Source organism: Astatotilapia calliptera, chromosome 11, assembly GCF_964374335.1.
Source record: "Astatotilapia calliptera chromosome 11, fAstCal68.1, whole genome shotgun sequence".
Classification (NCBI taxonomy): Eukaryota; Metazoa; Chordata; class Actinopteri; order Cichliformes; family Cichlidae; genus Astatotilapia; species Astatotilapia calliptera.
Window position 1 is genome coordinate 37,215,218 of NC_137432.1, and position 20,394 is coordinate 37,235,611.

A 20,394-nucleotide genomic window follows, 5' to 3' on the forward strand; every position below is an offset into this window, starting at 1 on the left:
TTTCCATGGTGAAGAGAAACCCCTTCACAACAGCCAACCAAGTGAACAACACTCGATATCCAAGTCTACCATAGAGAGAAGACTGCATGAAAGTAAATACAGAGGGTTCACTGCAGGGTGCAAGTCACTGAAACCAAGATCAAGAAAAAAGTCAAGAGAAGACGTGGAACCGCTCATGATCCAGAGCACATCATCTGTAAAACACGGCAGAGGCTGTGTGATGGTGTGGGCGTGCACGGCTGCCAGTGGCACTGAGACACTAGTGTTTTTTGATGATGTGACTCAGGACAGAAGCAGCTGAATGACCTCTGAGGTGTTCAGAGACAGACTGTCTGCTCACATGCAGCTAAATACAGTCGAACTGGGCCTCATTTCATAATAAAGATGGAGAACGACCCAAACCAGCAAAGCAAGTTTATTAAAGCAAGGACGTGGAATATTCTTGAATGACCAAGTCCGTCACCTGATCTTAACCCAACAGAGCATAAAGTCACCGTTACGCTGAGCTCTGCACGCTCTCCTCGCCGTAAACTCAACTTTGTTCTTAGAAAACCTTTCAGCTCCTCTGTGAGGTGACATCATGAACAATTTGGCTCACAAACATATAACACGAAGAACTAACATTCCTAACATGTGACCAGCCGGGAACAGAATCTATAACATGACACAGAATTCACTTTAAAAACTATTTGTGTTTGCAGCTCAGTTTGACTTCATTCACAGACATCACCGACACATGTAAAGGCCTCAAACAGCTTATTGTGTCAGAAGTTTGATTTATTTCCGTGTTTCTTTATTTCAGTTTGTTTCCAGTAAGCAACATTTCCACACCTAAAACTGCAGATTCTGATTTGCTGAAGCACGAGCAGTGCAGCGGGGAGGCTTCTTCTCGTTTCGCCGGTTCAAAGCACAAAGTACATCGCTTACAAAGGAGGGCACGGTTTGTTCTTTTTTAGCATCTCAAACTTTTGGTGTTTGTTCTGAAAAGAAATCATCACATTTCCGCCTTTGCGTTATTCCAACACGCAGCATGCAGGTACGTGTGTCTCATTCTTCTCAAAGTATGAAACTTGCTTTTGTACAATAGACGAGCAGTAAACATGCAGACTGGCAGTGTTGAGCTGCCATCTAGTGGCTTTCTGGAAACATGTTTTTCTTAAAAGCCAAAGCTTTTACGAAAAACATGTTTCACATTTTTCCCTTTTGTGTTTCCACTGGCTTCTCTCCGGGAGGCACACTGGGCACGGCTTGTGGTGCATTTGCCCACGGCAGGTTTATAATAGTTTGAGCCCTTAAGTTTTCTACAAAGACACTAAGACATTGGTATGAAGTTAAACATCAGTGGGAAACTTTCAGCTGCTGAGGGTTACACTTTCTCAGGGGCATCCGCTTCTGATCTGGGACAGGAAGTCACTGTTTTTGTTTTTTCAGCACTGAGGCTTGTAAACAGCTTTGAAGGGCAGGTTTAAATGAGCAGCGAGCCTCCTTGTGTCAAACAGCCAGTTTAAACAGGCGGTGATCTGCTGAAAAGGCCTGCCAGGCTTTTTTAACCTGGCCTGTGACGTACATGAGATGAAACAGGATCTAATATTAAACCTTAAAAACTAGCTGCTGTAGACCTATTCTGCTCATGCCTGCTCCATTTATATTGCTGGTCTGAAATGGAATAGCTTTGCATGCCTTTTGTTCACCAGTGCAGTGCTGGTGCTGGAACGCAATCCCAAAACCAAAACAAAAAGTCTGCAGCAGTAACTAGCACCACCACAGCACAGGGCAAACAGCTGCAGAAGCTGCAGTTCCAGCAGTGAGTCGGTCCCCGTAGACTCTACAGTAAACGTTACAGCAGAAATAAACATTTTTACAGCCTGACACAAAAACAGGATTTGGCCTCTGAGGCGGAGGATGATGGCTTCATCTGGGGCTGAAAGTTCAGGGTTTGAACGCCATCGTAGGAATGTATATATGACTGAGAAAAAGGAAAAGCAGAATATGTCCACTGTAACTTGTGAGTGCATCTTTGTCTGTAAGGTAACGTTTGCACCTTCCTGCTGCGTGTAAAGGTGAAGCTGTCGTGTTTCATGAGCTTGGAAACTTTCAGAACCGTCACAAAATCCTCTCTATTAACTCCACGTGCTGCAGGGTAAAAGGTGTTTGGACACTTTATCCGGCTGATGAACAGTGAGCTGCACGTAAGATAGACCAGCACTTATATTTGTATTTTACATTATTTTGTGGTATAAACTGATTATCATGGTTATATAAGGATGATAAACAGTTTTTATTTGGCTCCACAGTTTAGTGAACCTGCAGAGGAAACCAGTGATTTTAATGCTCACCGGCACCAACACATGGAGAGTGATGAAGTATTTCTTGATAAGCTTGTAATCATGCAGTTAGTGAATACATAGCGTATAATAGACCCTACATGTGTTCTGTGCAGACGTATACACCTATATACAGCATGACTCCCTCCCTCTGTCCAGCTTAACAAAGACCTGATGCATCCGTGCGTTCCCTCTGAAAGTCCGTCCTTCATCCTGCTGCAGAAAGTCACTTTAGAAAAAAAAAAAACTTTCCATGAAGATCTTTCTCCTCGCTGTGGTTCCATGTTTCCAGCTTGTGGAGAGGATGGTGAGAGGAGGAGAGGGCACACAAGAGGACGAGCAACTCCTCAAAGAAGCCGCCTTGAACGTTTCCCCAAACTGAAGATTTAAAAAAACAAAGAAAACTGTAAGTCACTGACAGCGAGCGATGTGAGGCAGCGAGCTCAGTTTACATCTGATAAACTACATTTAAAGCACGGGTTTCAAACATGAGGTTCAGGGGCCATAAAAAGCCCACATCATTCATCAGTGTGATGTGGCTCAGAGGTGTGCAGCAGTCCTGACTGCTCCTGATGAGGTCTGCGGGTCTGATGTGTAAACTCCACAGCTCCTCTGCAGGATTCAGGTCTGGCAAATCTGAGGGTTGGCCGGTGACAACGCCAATCATCAATAATCTACAACTGCTTGCATGACCACATGAAGCTGGCCAGTGAAGACTGTCCCGCAGGAGTAACGCACCACCCACTTCATGGTGGTACCTAACAGCATTCAGGGTGCTGTCGGCTAACAGGTGGAGGTCTGCGCGGTCCTCCCTGACCATCGCTGACCCACCCAGTCGTGACAGGTGTCGACAGCAGAAGAGTCACCGTGGCGTCTGCAGACTCTTTCGTGTCTGTTGCACGTGCTCAGTGTGAACCTGCTTCCATCTCTGAGCACACCGCAGGCCCACAGCAGTGGTGGACCTGCCAGTGCTGGTTTTCTGGACAGAGCTGTGCTGTGAGCACAGGATCAGGTGTTCTTACAGCATAAAATCTGAAGTATTAATGTCATGTAGTGCTCTCTAAATGTTCCTCGAGATGTTATTATGTTATTTTGAAGATCTCCGGCCTGAGTGCAGCCATCTAACGAGAGGCGCTTGTAAAGCCTGGGGTCACCAGACTGATTCAAAACACATAATTACTGGAATATTTCAGTTTCATTATTAATTTATGTAAAAGTAAAATCAGAATTCAGTAAAATGATGAGAAAAGTAAAGCAAGACCTGACCCACAGTGAGCTTTGCTGCAAATGCATGACTTATATGTTGACATGAAAATTACTTACACATGTGTTCTTATGTGTCTGCGTGATTCTTGGATGTAATCTGACTACTGCATGACCTCCTAACCCGCCCTTTTTGCATCTTCTTAAAATGAAAAAGCAAACAAAAGAAACTAAATATGGAATTTCACGGTGATCGAGACCTACCCGTGCTATTCTGCCACTTGTGCACCTGCACGATTATCTTTACTTTCCGATGCTATAGCTAAATACTCCTCCCTGGAAGAAAGCGAGAAGGAAAAAGGAGAGAAACAAGAATCAGAAGATGTCAGCTCAGTGAGAGGAAAAGGAAAATGTCATGTTGAAAACAGCAGATTGAAACAGTAGGATGGAAAAACGAGGTCGGAAGGTGAAGACAGCCCGGCGGGATTTTGGAAACAAAGTCCTGCTACTGCTCGTGTGCTTTAGGCGGTACTCACGCGCTCTCTCTCAGAGCTTCCTCTCCTGCAGCCGAGATCTTCCTGTAGCAGTAAATCATCTCAACCAAGAGCCAGAACTGCAGCCCGATGATGGAGACGTACATCATCACCTCAGACAGGATGGACGCCATTCCCCGGGTAACTACAGACACGCACAGGGTTAATTTGGATGTTTATGCAATACGAGTTTTACAAAGATACGACTCCTGGATTTAAAATCATCATTTCCTGAACTTCACATGGTTCAAAAATCTTCAATTGTCTTGATTCGATCTTAGTTCATCCTCCCTCTGAAACAAGCTGTTTTAACTCCACCTGACCCTCTATGACATCATAAAGATCCAAGAGAAGAAAAAAAGTGTCTGAAAATGAGTGTTTAACTCATAATCTTTCTTTTACTTAAGCATAGACTGACCTCATTACTGAGAGGAGACCCCCAGGCCGAATCAGGACCCCGGAGAGCTCATGTTAGGAAGGGAATTTATAAAGGATGCGCTTAACCTGTAAAGCCAAGTGCATCATCATCTTCTACATCATCAATATCATTTTTTTAAAATTAGATTACATGATGCAATAACCGTTTTCTCTGTATGGTTGCAGGTCTTTACCTACAATATGAATCACTTTGTGATGTGATGCTGCAACGTATTTTAAACCAGCGTCACGTTCAAAGCCGCTGACGTGGCTCATTTACACACAAAGTGTCCTTTGGCGGTGAACTGAGTGGTGACATCACTGAGACGGGGTGTTGCTCGCCATTTTTCAACATCCGGGGCTGCTGTTTTGGAAGGGTGTGCTGCTCTCTCTCAGAGGAGGAAAGTGAGGAATAGTCTGTTAAATACTAGTTTGCTTAAAAAGATGCACCAACAGAGTGTTGTACTGACACCCGACACAGCACACAGACAGATGTCTGTGTGCTGTATCGGGTTTACTACACGCCAAGTGATCGTATCTGCCGGATAATGGCATTTAACACAGCCAGCATGTCCAGTTCAGTAACTCTGGTTAGTGTGAGAAATGAGGCCCATCTCAGAACTCATGTAAAAATTAGTAAACCAGAACAGGAAGTATGAGTCAGTTTTGAGTTCAGTGCTTACGCCGTGCAACCACATTAATGGTGATGTTCTTCTCTATGGTCTTTTCGTAGTCGTAGTTGCTGTATTTGAGGGTCCGGCTAAATTTGCATTTGTAGGTTCCAGTGTCATTGTAGGTCACGTTGAGGATGTAGATGGAGCCATCCTGCAGGTCCGTGGTATGCTTGCTGCCGTTCCAGGCCAGACGCTCGTAGAAACGTGGGTCAATGATCTCGCCGCGTGCATCCTCATAAATGTACAGCTGGAAGAGGAGGCGGAGGAGGGAAAGACATCATTTTACACTTCTTGTGTGTTTCTCTACCTGTTCTTGGATTGGATTGACGTTCTTTGTTGTGAAATCATATTTATTTACAGGCTTCACATGAAATCACTCTAATCATTTCATTACACAGAAGACTCTCTGCATTTTAAAGGTTTTGGTTTTCGGAGCTATATTTGAAAGGAGAGTGTAGAGTGCTGCTCTGGCCATCGCCCAACACAAGCCTGATTAGAAAACTGCATCCATAAACTACACAGGTGCAACCTGGGTGTCATCTGCATAGCAGTGTAAATGTATGCTATGTCTTCTAATGATACTGCCTAAGAGAAGCATGTATAATGTAAAGAGAATTGGTCCTAGCACTGAACCCTGTGGAACTCCATAACGCTCGAACGCTCACTGAGGAGGACAAGCACAGAGATGAGTCCACTGTCAGAGGCCATAAGAAGATCATTTGTAACCTTCACTGAAGCTGTTTCTGTGCTGTGATGAGCTCTGAAACCTGACTGAAACTCTTCAAATAAGCCTCTGCAGATGATCTCAGTCCAATCTTTCATATGTGTTGATGCATGTTCAATCATCCAGGTAAGGAAGTCCCAGAAAGTGGATTCTGTTCATCTGGACGTCATAAGTGGGAGAAACGTTTCATCCAGGTGACTTCTTCAGTCTAACTGCAGGTTTCCAATCTTATAAACAGGACATTTGCACAATGACTGAAACCAGCACCACTGAATGAACAATGGGCTGGGAGGTCAGTTCCTTTAATATGCAAATTGTCATGACCACTGATCAATAACCATGAGTCCCATTCACAGAGAGTTGGGGAATGGCTGCAATCACAGCATTGCAAGATGGTGACAGATGGACCCTTAGGTCCCTCCTCGGTTCAGAGATGGTCTTTCCCTTTTCACGTAAATGGCCTCCTTGGCTCCGCCCTCGAACCAGCGTTCCTCCCTGTCCAGGATGTTACATCCTCATCATTGAAAGAGCGTCCACTGGCCTGTAGGTGTAAATAGTCTGCAGAGTCCTGGCCTGACGAGGTGGCTCTTAGGCTGTTTGATGAATAAATCGTCCTCCTGCATTCACACCATCTTCCAATGCTGCGAGCGCAGCCATCCCCCAACTCTCTGTGAATGCTGCTCAGAGCCATTGATCAGTGACTCATGCATGTTTAAAGAAACAGACATCTGGTCTCCACATCTCTTCCCGATATTGACTGAGCTGCAGCCTACATCTCATATCTGCACTTGCTGGTGAATTAATGGATGCTGAAACTAAAAGGCAGCTCAAGGCTAATGGGATCTTTCCCGCTGCATGCATGAGGCGTAATGGCCTTTTGCTGTGCCTGGTTGTGTCTCCTTAAGTAAGTAGGTTTTCAGCACAGACTGAAAAATATCTTCTGTCATGGAAAATGCATCTCTCTGCTCTGCCTCATGATAAATGCATTGGCATCCTTTTCCCAGAAGAGAAGAGGCTGCTGTGATGACGTGTGTTGAGACATCCAACCTCTAGCTTCAGAACATTTTACTATATTTCTGGCTAAATAAATTTCACCACTGCTATTTTAGGGGTATGCAAGCATAACTGACAGGATTTGGTCCCTGCTTGAAGAGCATCTACAGCTCATCCAACCATCTGATAAATAATATGACTGCTGTGGGCCTAAATGTGCTAACACACCATCCAAGAAGTGAAAGCACTGAATAGGCAGTATGTACATGCCACACATTTCACCTCCGCAGTTCATGGATGCAGCTTGTTAACCAAACACCAACCAAAAGCTGAGGCTTCAGAAACCGTGAATGACGTCAGCTTCCTTGTATATTCTGTGCTAAAGTCTTACGTCTGAGAAGTCGCTGTCGCCTGAGCCTTTGAAGGACCATTTGACGGTGGCCGTGGCATCCACCTCGCCTCTCATCTTACAGTAGATGCAGCCCAGCTTGAAGCCGTCGCTGATAACAGCCTCTGTGTCCGAGTCCACTTCCACGCAGGCCCCGTGGCACAGCGGAGCTGCAGAGTGAGGGAGACGCAGTTAGTTTCTGTCTCTCGGCCTGTTTGCGGGTCACGGGGTCAGAGGCAAGTGCGGTGAGTGGCCGTCTTCCTCTCTGTCATGTGCCCGTGACTCGAGGGAAAGGCTGAATTTGGTGTTTTCTCTCAGTACTTGCAGGCAAACTGTCTAAACTGTACTCGAGAAAACAATGCTAGCTACGTGACTTTTACGTGCTTGGTCCCAATGCTCATTACATGCAAGTTTTTTGTATCGGGCATATCTTTTTTCTTGCAATTTTTTATTTCCCCTCATTGTTTCAGCTCATAGATGGATTAGATTTGGTAAGTTTGGGTTCTCTGTTTGGCGTCATTTTCACTTCTGGTGTTTTTAACTGAAGCTGGGGGGAAATAAAGAGGTTGCAGTGAGCGATACCATTGTCTTGCATTCTGGCCACTGCTAACTGAGCTAAATTCATATATAGAAGCGTGAGTCTATATATGCCATCATCATCATGACACATACTTCTCATCGGCCAGGAGTTACACACCTGCAACTCCAAATGTTTCTGTCTCACACTGCACCTTGCAGTTTCCACTGCGGCCTCAGCATCGCTCTCAACCAATGATCTTGTGCTATTCTCAACTCTCACCTCTGGGAAGCGTTTGATTTGAATCGTAAGATGGTGGGGAGGGGAATGAGGGAGAGGACAGAAACACACAGCACACAACGCTGATCAGAAAAATCATTAAACAGCAGCCGCACGTCGTCCGTGAGCACGCAAAAACGCCGCTCTGTTCCTTTACTTCCTGGGACGTTTAAAAGAAACACGCAATCGAAAAGCCACCACACGGAGGGACGTGGAAGGGGAGACATGAAAGAGGGAAGAAAGAGAAGGTTAGCACAGGTATCAGTCGTTAACAGCCATTTCTACAGGAAAAGCACGGGAGACGGGGAAGCAGGAGAGGAGAGGGGTCAATGCTGTATGATGCACTGCAGAGAGGAAAAAAGGGGAGGAAGGAGGAGAAGAGAGAGTTAAAAACACAATTTAAGGCTTCACAAATATAAACCCAAACACTACTGAGCCGACAGCTGTCGCATTAGAAGAAGAGACTGAAGCAGACCACAAACCCCCCAGATGGACCCGAGAACACCCGAGCCAGAGGGCAATGATTGCAGAGGACTTGGAGAGCAGGGATGAGTGATTACACGAGTGCCTGGGGGAAAGCCACATTCAAACAAGCTGTATTTCATTTTGGGCAGAAAGCGCGTCCTGATGAGCGAGCTCAGAGAGAGCGGCAGCTGTCAGTCCGGACGCCTGGTTCACTCGTCACGATGTCAGAAGATTTGTTGAACTGGATTTTAGTTCAACGCCTGGTAGCTGTGAGCCGATTTTATTAGAGTTTGTGTTGTAAACTCATAATTTATGAATGCTCATAATTCAGAGCTCCACCCTCTTATCCAAACAAGTATGCACGCTTTCGGCATCCCCCCCCCCCAAAAAATTATAGTGTGGCAGACCAGTAGGGGGCTCCACTCACACCCAGCGAGAAGGGAAGGGGTAATGTTTTTGGGTTGTAGGAGGTGTTTGCCGCCTTGTGAGTTCGGTTGGTTGAAGCCGAGATTAAAGTTGGAGTAAAACGTGGCGAGCTCTCGTGTCGTCCTTACGTATCTCCACAATGGTGCCCGTGTCTACTTTTAATAAACAGTTTATAACACTTTAAATATACAGTCTTTTCCCCATGGGTGTGTTTGGGTGAACTCGTTTACCACCATTCGCTGTCACTTGCTCGAGTCTCGGCACCTTCTTCTCATATGTTATTATAAACATCTGAAACAGTTGAATCATGACTTTGCTCTAAAGCGCGGGAGCTCGGGTAAGCTCGGGGTTTGGGGGTTTTCTGGGAGGCGAGCCTGCTGAACACCAAACAGGCCTGAGGCAAACACCGTCTGCACACACCGCTCAGAGGACAGAAGAAAACACAAGGCTGCTGCTTTATTTGGTTTTTTCCCCTTTCAGATTCATATCTGCTGTAATTGGCTCTCGTCTCTGTTACAAATGCGATCTGATTGTTTGCGTTAATTGCACGCTGCTGTAAGCTGCACCAGCTGTCAGCGCCGCGGCTAATCCTCGCCACCAATAGAGGTCGATGAGAGTCAGTCATCAGTTAATGCCCCTGTGAAATCCCACAGGGGGAGCATCTGCAAATCAAACGATAGCCATTTCTCTCTACAAAGAGGTTCCACCAAGTTTCCAGCTGAGCATTAATGTGCAACAACATTTTGACTCAGGTCTGTGTACTGCTGACTTTACCTGATACAGATTCTACCATGAAAAGCAAAGAAAGGAAACAGGAAGGCAGTAAAGGAAGAGGACGTGCAGAGACACATAGAAGGGTTTGACATGAGACCTGGAATACAGACAGTAGAGACACATTAAAACAGGAACTAACCACAGCAGAGATCAGAGGAGGATAGAAGAGAGCGCTCCGGCTGCAGAGCCACTCCCTGAGCCTGGTTCTGCTGGAGGTTTCTTCCTTTTAAAAGGGAGTTTTTCATTCCCACCGTTGCCAAAGTGCTGCTCATAGGGGCTCATATGATTGTTGGGCCCCTTGGGGCAACTGTTGTTGTGATTTGGTGCTATATAAATAAAACTGAATTGAACTGCAGAAGTTAGTCTAATATTTGCAGGTCAACCCACTGCACTCATGTTGTCACAGATTAGCACAACATGAACAGCTTAACGTTCATAAATCTAATTCAACAAACATGTGATGCAGAATATTTTAACCAACGTTTGTAATCTTTGCTGCTGCAAACCTCACCACACCCACTGACCTGATGACATCAGACACACACGTTCATGTTGAAACAGAAATGAGTGCCATGAAATTATTCCATCAATGCATGTTAATCAGAAACTCCATAACAGGAGAAAATGTCACAGGAACTCAAAATACTTTCCCCCCCTTGTTTGATATTAAGTTTACGCAACATATTCTGTGTAATTACTTTATGCATTCAGGTTTACAGTGCAGATGTAAATCCAGCTGCACACACACAGAGACAGCATGAGGCTCTGATCCTGAGGGAGGGAGGCTGGTGACGCAGTCAGAGGCCACACTGTGCAAGGTGAGCAAGCATGTTGCTGACTGTCCAAAGCTGAGGCAGCGAAAAGGCAGCGAGACGAACATGCAAGCAGACACAAAGAGGAGCTCACATCCAAAGTGCAGACTAGACAGTCAGCAGAGTCCCTGAGCAACGATTCCTCAGAGCAGCAGCCGCAGCAGTGCACAAACACAGAGCATCAAAAGTGCAAATCCATTGCGTAATCTGCAGACGGAGGTTCAGGATTATGCAACGGATATTCCAGAAAATGCCGATTAGGAGATTTCTTTTTTCCCCCCAACAGGCTGGTTAATCTCTCATTTCAGTTGCCGTTTGCCTCCTGAGGACTACAAAGTGACTACAAAAGACTACCCAGTGAGGTGAGCTAGCTTAGCATGTCACAGGAGGCTAAAGAAAATACAGAAAGGATCGAGATTATTTGCTGAACTGGGCACAAGAGGAAGAAAAGAGAATTGGATAAGCGACAGGAAAAGAGATGAGTGAGGACGACATCTGTTTCCATGGCCGGGTTACCAACACCCACAGACACCGTGGGCATATATGACCCGGGTTTAATGCCAAGCATCCGTGACATTTCCCCCGACACAGCCGGTGAGGGACTTTCTACTGGAACAAGGGAAACAAAAAGACACACAGCTCCGAGAGCTTCGCTTTCGTTTTACTCCACAAAGATGCCACTTGATGGCACAGACGCAGGGCTTTACTTCATGTGTTTTCCTCTGCAAGAGCAGAGTCTGTCCTGGACTTGGGGTGACCCGGAGGTCTCAGAGTTTGGCTGCACATCACTTTTCCCCCATTTCCAAAATCTAAATGAAACTGCTCAAAATATTACAGATAATTTCCCTTTCATAACAACTGTACTGGAGTTCATTCATTCAACTCGACCAACTGGATTTTCTTAATGTGAAAATAAGAGGTCAGGGTTAAAAAGGAACAAATAAATAAACACTGAAAAGAACACAGTGGAAAACGTTAAACTAAAAATAATGCAAAAATAAAATAATACAAAAAATAGACACAAAATAAATATAAATGTTGTATTTATTGATGTTCAGTTGTAGCACTGTTAGTAATATGAATTATATTATTGGCACATTTGACAATATTTCATTTATTTATTGGCAGTATTAGGCCTCCATACACACAGTCAGTGTTGGAAAGGTTACTTTTTAAAATGTATTCCACTACAGATTACAGATTACATGCCACAAATTGTATTTTGTAACGTATTCTGTTACGTTACTCAATGAGAGTAACGTATTCTGGATACTTTGGATTACTTAATATATTATCATGCTTTTTACAACTACATGAATGCGCTATTGCTGAATGATTTATTACTATTACTGAAGGTTACTCTCCACACCAACACCAACTAGATGTTTAAATCTTAATATAAATGAGTAACAGTAGGTGGACATTAGGTAAGGCTGCACTTTTTGCATCGATCTCGTATAGAAAACTATTCCGCGCGTATATAAAACAGGTCCGCGGCTCCGAACCGTAGTAAAGGGACCTCTGAATAATAGGGCTGCCACAAACCATTATTTTGATAGTCGACTAATCAGATCATCATCCATTGGACGTAAAACGTACAGCTTATTGCACCAGCAGCATCTGCTCTTATATAACTATCATTAGCTTACAGCTTTAAGTGTTTACGGTGCTAACTAAAAATAAAGACAAGATGATAGTTTATTAAATTTTAATGAAATTTGCAGATTGTTTCGGTGAAGTTTAATAAACTCCTTGCTATCTAAAATATAACAGGACACCGGAGTAAATTCTCGAGCATCTCACACTTCTGATGATCAGCTGTCTGCTTGACGTTTATTCAGCTGTGTAAAAACTATAACTTTCATCTCAGCCAAACCGATTTACTCAGAAACAAATAAAATACTGAAAAAAGCCAAACAATAACATTTTAAGTTATCTAAGTGACTCATATATCATGTTTAACCTGAGTAGCAAAAGACGGCGGTGGGTTTGAAAACGATCTGCCGGGAGTCTGGTGTTCTCACGGCTCTAGTTAGCCTAGCCCCCCGGCTAGCTATCAAGCTAGTGGGTAACAGACGTCTCAGAAAACGTCGGAGCGCTTTTGAAAATATGCGGTGTCCTGATAAACTGAGCAGATATTTGAGGTTTACACAGCTACATTCTCGCCTGAAAATATGTTAAACGTTTATTTTGTGACCCAGAAAGAATAATAAGAGTAATATTAAAACTAACTAGCTGCCGCCATTGTTGGAAACTAAGCTGGGCCGCGCTATGAATTCTGGGACACAGCTTCTTCTTCTTCGGCGTTTAACGGCAGCTGGCATCCTTGTACATGCAGTGCTGCCATCTTCTGTTTCAGTCCGTTATTACACTCTTAAATCCTGCTATTATTCCTGTCTTTTGTGATCTTACAAAGCTTCAAACGACGCGTCGACTATTAAATCAGTCGTCGACGATTTTGATAGTCGACGTAATCGTGACTAGTCGACAAATCGTGGCAGCCCTACTGAATAATACGTCGGGTTCGTGTCAGGCTCATAGCTGAAAACTAGCTTTACTTGAAAGGCTGCTCCAACGGAAGTTATTGTTTCGGAGGAAAACAGGAACACAGGGTACAGTCGAGTCTTAACAGCTTACTTACAGCTGGGCTCGTCAGGCTCTCTTCTTGGCTGCAGTGGTTATTATTATATTTACATGCTTCCAGCTCCCGTTTCTGCTCGGCGACAGCTCGTACTTTTCCTTCTTCTCCCTCCCTCGCTCACAGACACATAACAGCAGTCCATGCTCCCTGCAGCACGGACTACACTGCCCATCAGGCTACATTCTTTAGAGCGATGCCTGTAACACTCTGCCTGTTGCCTTCATATTAAATATTTTTTGAATAATTTTTAAAAATATTTCTTCACCCACGGGCCGCAAGTAGGGGTGACATGGGCCGCTTTAGACCCTCTTAATGCGTGTTTTGTTTGGGTTTCCACCGGCTTGGAATTACCAAAAATAGAGAGGGCATAGCTGAACATATGAAACAGGAAAAACCGCTGTGTAATCCATTTATTTCAACAAAGTAACTGTATTCTGAATACAACCTTTTTAAACGGTAACTAACGGAATACAGTTACTCATATTTTATATTTTAAATACGTAACGGCGGTACATGTATTCTGTTACTCCCCAACACTGCACACAGTACATCCAGGGAGTTACATTTGTGCTTTAATATCTGCTGTAAAACATCTCCAGGGAGAGAAATCCTTTGATTTCACTTCAGCTGTAATTACGTCTACAACAGGTTTTCATTTTTTTCCTGTAAGCTAAACCAAAATACTTTCCCTTCAATATTATCGAAGATGTTATTGGATCAAATCTGTTCCCAGTGATTGTTTTTACTCTCCAAGCTGCGTGGAAGGTCACCTCGTCCTTCAGAGCCCATCAAAGCCTCCCCTTCAAAGCAGCAACAGCATCTCACCGGGATTACAAACCTCCACACAGCTGGATGAACAGAGGCTCAGGTGTGCATGCGTCTGCCTGTCACGTGTTTGTGACACTATCGAGAGGGACACACGAAGCCCGCAATTAGGTCGTGGCACAGTCTCTCGTTCCAGATTCATGGGTTAGAAAGGATCTAGAAAGGATGTGAGGCCAAAAAAAAGATCCAAGCATCTCTGAGCTTTCAGTGCCACGCATTTAATTCCTCTTAAGAAAGGGCTGAAAAACTTTGTAGTTTCATCGTGGGCTGAAAGTGCACACGCAGAGGAAGAATGGTTTGTGAAGAGGACAGACGGTGATTATTTTTAGATTTTCTCACCTGACACAGATGCTTGGAAAACTGCCAGCCATAAATCATGTTAGCTGCTTTTTAAAGGTTTAGTGCACTGCAGCTCTAGAGTACTCATAATTAGCTTATCTGGCAAAGCTCCTCTGTAACGTAATCGTCCTTAGTGATGCAGAGGATGGAGTGAACTGATGTAATGGCGATGGAGCCGTTATTGAAACATCGTGGAATTCAAGCCATTCGCAGACTAAAGGACTCTGCCATGTTACAACTTTGGACGCAGAGCATTAATACGGTTCGGGTCAGGCTTGGAATCTCACACAGTGCTGTCAAATGATTGTCGTGGCTTTTTAAAAACCGCAGCTTGTTATCAGATCAATTGTTTTTTTCCCACAATCTGAAATGAACGATGTGACAAACATTCGACTTTTTACCAACAGAGAAGATCGTGGTTGTGACAAACAGAAACAATTCTCCTCATTCCCAGATCTGCACTCCACGGGCAGCTTTGCATGATTCACAGTTCAAAATAAGTTCGTTATTCAGTTTATTATGTTCGTAAAACAAGCTCCTTTGGCTCATCCCATTTAAGCCAACTGTCACCTGACTGGCTGTCCCACAGCAGTCAGGTGACATGTTAGGTTACCTGGTGACTCTAAATTGTGGGCGGGGCATCTGTGTCTGATGTCAGGATATCAGGGCTCTATGATATCGCACAGACCCAGGAGTAAAAAAAGTCAAGTCACAGCACGTTTATGTATGTTTCATACACTGACCTTGTTATTTGAAACTTAAATATGAGCACCATCGTAACAATATAAACATGACAGCACAAAAGAAACAAAGAAGTCTCTCACAATTTTTATCCTATCAAAAAAAAGAAATCAACAAAAAAAAATTCAGAGGACCAAGTACAGCACCTTGAGGGACACCTCTTCTTTGAGTTATGTCGTTTTTCTTGTAACAGTATTAGGTCAGTACCATTCAGTTTGGAACAATTACAGCACCAACTTTGCTCACAGTCGGCCTACGTGTATCATAGGGCTAAACATGTTTTTGTTTTGGAGGGCAAAAACGGTACAAAGGTTCATATTTAAAATTGGGTAGAATGTAAATTTTAGTCTTAGGTTTGAATGATTAACTGTTTAACTGCAAAACATAGAAACATGCTGGTTTGTCCATCGCTGGCTCGATGCTTCATCGAGTGACAGCAAAGTTCTGAGTTTGAACCTTCCTGAGGTCTTTGTTCTTTGTGCACCTCGTACCTGACATGTTAGGTTACCTGGTGACTCTAAATTGTGGGCGGGGCATCTGTGTCTGATGTCAGGATATCAGGGCTCTATGATATCGCACAGACCCAGGAGTAAAAAAAGTCAAGTCACAGCACGTTTATGTATGTTTCATACACTGACCTTGTTATTTGAAACTTAAATATGAGCACCATCGTAACAATATAAACATGACAGCACAAAAGAAACAAAGAAGTCTCTCACAATTTTTATCCTATCAAAAAAAAGAAATCAACAAAAAAAAATTCAGAGGACCAAGTACAGCACCTTGAGGGACACCTCTTCTTTGAGTTATGTCGTTTTTCTTGTAACAGTATTAGGTCAGTACCATTCAGTTTGGAACAATTACAGCACCAACTTTGCTCACAGTCGGCCTTTTTCTAAGACGATTATATGAAACCCAACCACTGTCTGCACTAACACTGAAAATTATATAAAAATAAATATAAAGATAAATAAAGATGTAAATCTTAAAATCTGTAAATAAAAATCAAAATACGTGTGAAATATCAAGCAGGTTTCTTTTCAAAACAAAGAAATATTACATAAATACTGAAGCCATTTTTTAATCATTATTTTGTCATCAGATACAGGGTACCTTTTTTCTGTGAGCTAAAGTCAGTTTTTGGGTGGATTTAAAAACATCAAATAAAATGTGTTTTTGTTTGGGGTGGTTAAAAATTCTCAAAAAGCTCATAATCTCATACTCTCTTCTGTTCCTCTTTGTTAGTTTCCATCCAGTGTGGTGCTTCGCCTTCTATCTTCCCTGTCTCCAGCTCCAGATGTAGAAGCTGACTCTTAACCTTTAACTAACCCACCGGCCCACAACCAACCCGCCCAGCCCGCTGACAGACGTTGTGTAACCTTAGTACTTTGCCCAGATCGCTTTCCTGCAGCTCTGACATGTGTTCACCTTTGGGCGGATGAAGCCGTGTTAACGCGTCCACGTGCAGCAGTGTTCTGAGAGACTGAGTGTGAGTTAAAGAGCAGCTGGCTGATGGAGATAAGAGCTCAGTAAATAGAGGTTTCTGAAGAAATTCATCAAAGAACACTCTTGGTTAGGCATGTTTTGTTTTTATGGTCAATACTGATTTCAATTGCATACTGTTGTGTTTATATATATGAATCGATGGCTTTACATTTAGAAACATTTTTAAACGCCTGCAGGTTTCATGAGACTGGCAGTAATTAAAATGTGATGGATAGCGAGGTTCAGGCTGTTTTCGCACATCAGTGGAAGGTGTTTCTCGTGCTTTAATTAAATAAATGTCGGTAACCGGATTCCTGTGAAGGTAAGAAAGTGAGTCGTGATATCTGAAAGGATCCAAAAGGAGCAGAGGGAGCTGGTTCGAGTCAAAGGATGATGGTTTTCACCCGAGTGCTCCACTTCAAAAACCCCTCAAATCACACACCTGCACGCAGCGTGATGCTGGCAGGCTGAGCTGTCTTAGAGTGCGTGTACAAAAGCATGAATGATGGACTCCATCAGCAAAACAGGGGATTTCTCTCTCTGTGGGCAGAATCTACACATACGTGTATCATAGGGCTAAACATGTTTTTGTTTTGGAGGGCAAAAACGGTACAAAGGTTCATATTTAAAATTGGGTAGAATGTAAATTTTAGTCTTAGGTTTGAATGATTAACTGTTTAACTGCAAAACATAGAAACATGCTGGTTTGTCCATCGCTGGCTCGATGCTTCATCGAGTGACAGCAAGGTTCTGAGTTTGAACCTTCCTGAGGTCTTTGTTCTTTGTGCACCTCGTACCTGACATGTTAGGTTACCTGGTGACTCTAAATTGGTGCAGATGCTAGCAAACATGGCAGACGCCATGAGGTTATCCCCCTCGTCATGTTTCAACAGCAAAAACTGCACAAAAGATGGACAGATGTTGTTGTTTCAACAGTAACCAGTCAGACTGTTGGTTACAGAGCAAACACACGTCTTTGTTCGATGTGATACAAGATTTGATTGACAACTTATCTGGTTAGAAGATGATTTGGACACAACACTCACTCCACCCACGCAGACTAATGGTACCGAGCCTGCCGTGTTTGTGCCATCAACATTTATCTTTGTGTGAATTCTGTCTCATTATGTGCTGCATGCAAAAGGAAAGACATCAGTTCTAGTTTGATTTGGTTCATCTTTTCCTGAGCTTTTGATGTTTGGTTTGCTTTTTGTTCCGAGTCCTTAAAAGAAGCACCCAAAACAATTCCTCTAACTAAAAATTCCAAGAAGGACAGAAAAGCTATGTCTTGAACACAACTTTGATCTTTGTCCCGGGACCCTTGCACCTTAAAACCAAACAAAAGGATCAAGTCCAGTTTTGAACCTGGTTTCCGTACGAATAAAAAAAACAATCTTCAACTTCAGAGAGCAGGCAGCTCTGCAGGAGCTCATCACTGTTACTCATCTTTGCCAGTTAATCGATCATTTAATTGTTTACGTTATCCTCGCTGACTCCAGCTTCTCCAGCCTGTTTGTAGCTTCGGTCTGTTTATCGACATAAAACTGGACGACATCTGTTTCACAACGATTAACCAAACAATGGGCATGTTAATAAATAATGAAAAGCAGTCATTAATGGACTCTCCACTCTGTGAACACAGGCACACATTGTTCCTGACTTTTAAGATACACACCAGATGCTGCGTCGGTATGTGTGAGTGCGTTTGCGCTCGGCATTTTAAAGCCGCCACATGGCCTCATCTCATTTCAAATTTTGAACAGCTGGGCGTTTGGCTCTACGGTGGAACAACAAACAGTCGGACGCACACAGAGAACGGAAAACACCTCAACAGAAACCATCGAGGCGAGGTCACCACTCACCTTCAAGTGCCAGGAGGACCAGAGGCAGCAGCAGCAGCAGCTCCATCACCGCGGACATCCTGACAGAGGACAGAGGGGTGTTGGCGTCTCTCAACAGTGCACACACAGACACACACACATACACAGACAGGACAGATCTGGAAACCCTCAGAGCATAAACACACCAAAGACGTCCCAACTGTGACTAAAAGTCGCCTCCTGTTTATCTGAGGGGTGGGCGGTGTGGGTGGGTCCTCCTCTTGCTCTGCTCCTTGCTCAACAACAGGAAAAAGCTCACATCAGCAGCAGTTTGTTCGTGCGCCTCTCAGTGTTTGAGCATCTAGAGTTACCAGAGGGAAGAATCAGACCAGGTCTCAGGTTTCGGCCTCTTTGTTCAACTATTTATGTTCCGTGGCACACCCTCAGGTCTCCTTATTGACACTGCGCGCACCACACAATGTAAGAGCCAATGGAAGCCCGGTGTTTGAAGCTCAGCTGGTGGGGGATGATGGAAACAGTGCTGGAAATGGAAGAAGTTTGTGAGAGCTGGTGATGACTGCGCAGCTCGAGAGCCAGTCAAAATGTTGCATTCATGAATCCACAAGAAACACCGAGCTGACTTTGTCCTCGTGGGCAACCTGAGTTTAAAAACGGAGGAGCGGAGCTCGGCTGGGCCAAATGGAAGCAGTGGGAAGCGTGCGCCTCTCTTTGGCTTTGGAAGACTCAGTATTGCGTCTCTCAGAGTTATTGCTGTCTGCAGAACCTTTCGGGGAAGAGTCTTGTGTTTTCCCTCTTATGAAATCACCCGCTGTGCGCGCACATATGCGTGGTTTGGCTGCTGTCTGCGCATGAGCTGCACAGGTGGCACGCACCGGGCGGTGATCCCGCGCGTCTCTGGGAAAAGTGCGCGATTCCCGCTGTGCGTTCCAGCAGTGCAGCCGTCTTTAAACTCACCTCCGGTCTCACAGCGCGAATCTGTCGAACCCAAACCGTCAGCGCCCTCCTGGCCGTCTGTTCTCCCTGTGAAACAAACGTAGTCCCGTTTACCTGTAAAAAGAATCCTCCTCTGGAGGAGAAATCCTGCGCTCCGTCCTGAGTTCCTCGAAGCGCCTCCTTCTACTGACAGGTTAGAGATGGTCTCTCTCCCACATCGGAGAGATTTCAAGATCACACAAGGGGAGAAAATCTTCTTTTCGACCTTTAAGAACGAGCAGAGCTTCACATTCCTGAGTGAGAACACACAAACGCACACACAGAGCTCCACGAATTACGTGTCAGCGCAAGGATGCCGCGCTAATCAGTCTTTGGGATGGGTGATGGCTGGGGGGGAGGTGCATGGAGGAGGAAGAGGAGGGTATTATGCATTGCAGCAGCAGAGGGATGGAGAACGAAGAGGAGGAGGGAGAGGTATAGAGCCGTTGTTATGGCAACAGTGGTTTATGCGATGGTTTCTTCCCTTCCAGAAACCCCCACGTGCTGGCAGGAGAGTCAGGTCTGAGTAACGGAGCGGTGTCACGTGGCGCCTGGATTTAGACTGAGCCATTAACGGGGTGGGAGGTACAAAATAAAAGATTTATGCCTAAAATACTGACTTCACGATTTGACGTAATTTTTCCCCAGAACTAAAGTGTAAAACGTTCATTTTAATGGAGAAAAGTGAATAAGAGACATATTAGAAATAAATAGTGTGTACAAAAGAGTGGTTTGTACTGAGGAAAAATGGATATGACAAAATTCATATAAAGTGTGGGAGTAAAAATGATACCTCCTGTGTGCATAATGCTCAGCCTGACTGCTGCTGGGATGAAGGAGCTGAGCAGTCACTCCTGCAGGAGCGGCTCAGGACCTCCACGGTCCCATCCAGGGGGTGAGAGGTGCTGTCCATAATGGACATTAGCTTGGCTAACATCCTCCTCTCACTCACCTCCTCTGTCCAGGACAGAGCTGACCCTCATTAACTATAAGCCACTTCCTGCTCCTCCGTGGCAGACAG

General features: G+C 44.4%; 1 protein-coding gene across 2 annotated transcripts; it reads right to left on the reverse strand.

Annotated features, from left to right (window-relative positions):
* Positions 1-759: 759 nt before the first annotated feature.
* Positions 760-19,713, reverse strand: scn1ba (sodium channel, voltage-gated, type I, beta a). Of its 2 annotated transcripts, XM_026186018.2 has the most exons (6): positions 18,423-19,706; positions 7,260-7,426; positions 5,161-5,398; positions 4,064-4,205; positions 3,792-3,863; positions 760-2,702 (listed from the first exon to the last, which is right to left on the reverse strand). In XM_026186018.2, the coding sequence occupies exons 1-5, from the start codon at positions 18,478-18,480 to the stop codon at positions 3,797-3,799; spliced, it is 672 nt and encodes a 223-aa protein (XP_026041803.2). In that variant the 5' UTR covers positions 18,481-19,706; the 3' UTR covers positions 760-2,702; positions 3,792-3,796. The 2 variants fall into 2 exon arrangements, with proteins under 2 accessions (XP_026041803.2, XP_080164306.1); XM_080308180.1 differs by lacking the exon at positions 3,792-3,863 and having other exon boundaries at positions 18,423-19,713.
* Positions 19,714-20,394: the final 681 nt, after the last annotated feature.

Bases quoted from the DNA above. Each gene is read 5' to 3' on its own strand.
- scn1ba (XM_026186018.2), bottom strand. From the start codon at position 18,480: ATGTCCGCGGTGATGGAGCTGCTGCTGCTGCTGCCTCTGGTCCTCCTG. The intron at 4,206-5,160 runs GTAAGCACTGAA...GCGTGTCTGTAG, and splicing joins CATTAATGTGGTTGCACGGC to TTACCCGGGGAATGGCGTCC. The intron at 3,864-4,063 runs GTGAGTACCGCC...GCTTTCTTCCAG, and splicing joins GAAGCTCTGAGAGAGAGCGC to GGAGGAGTATTTAGCTATAG.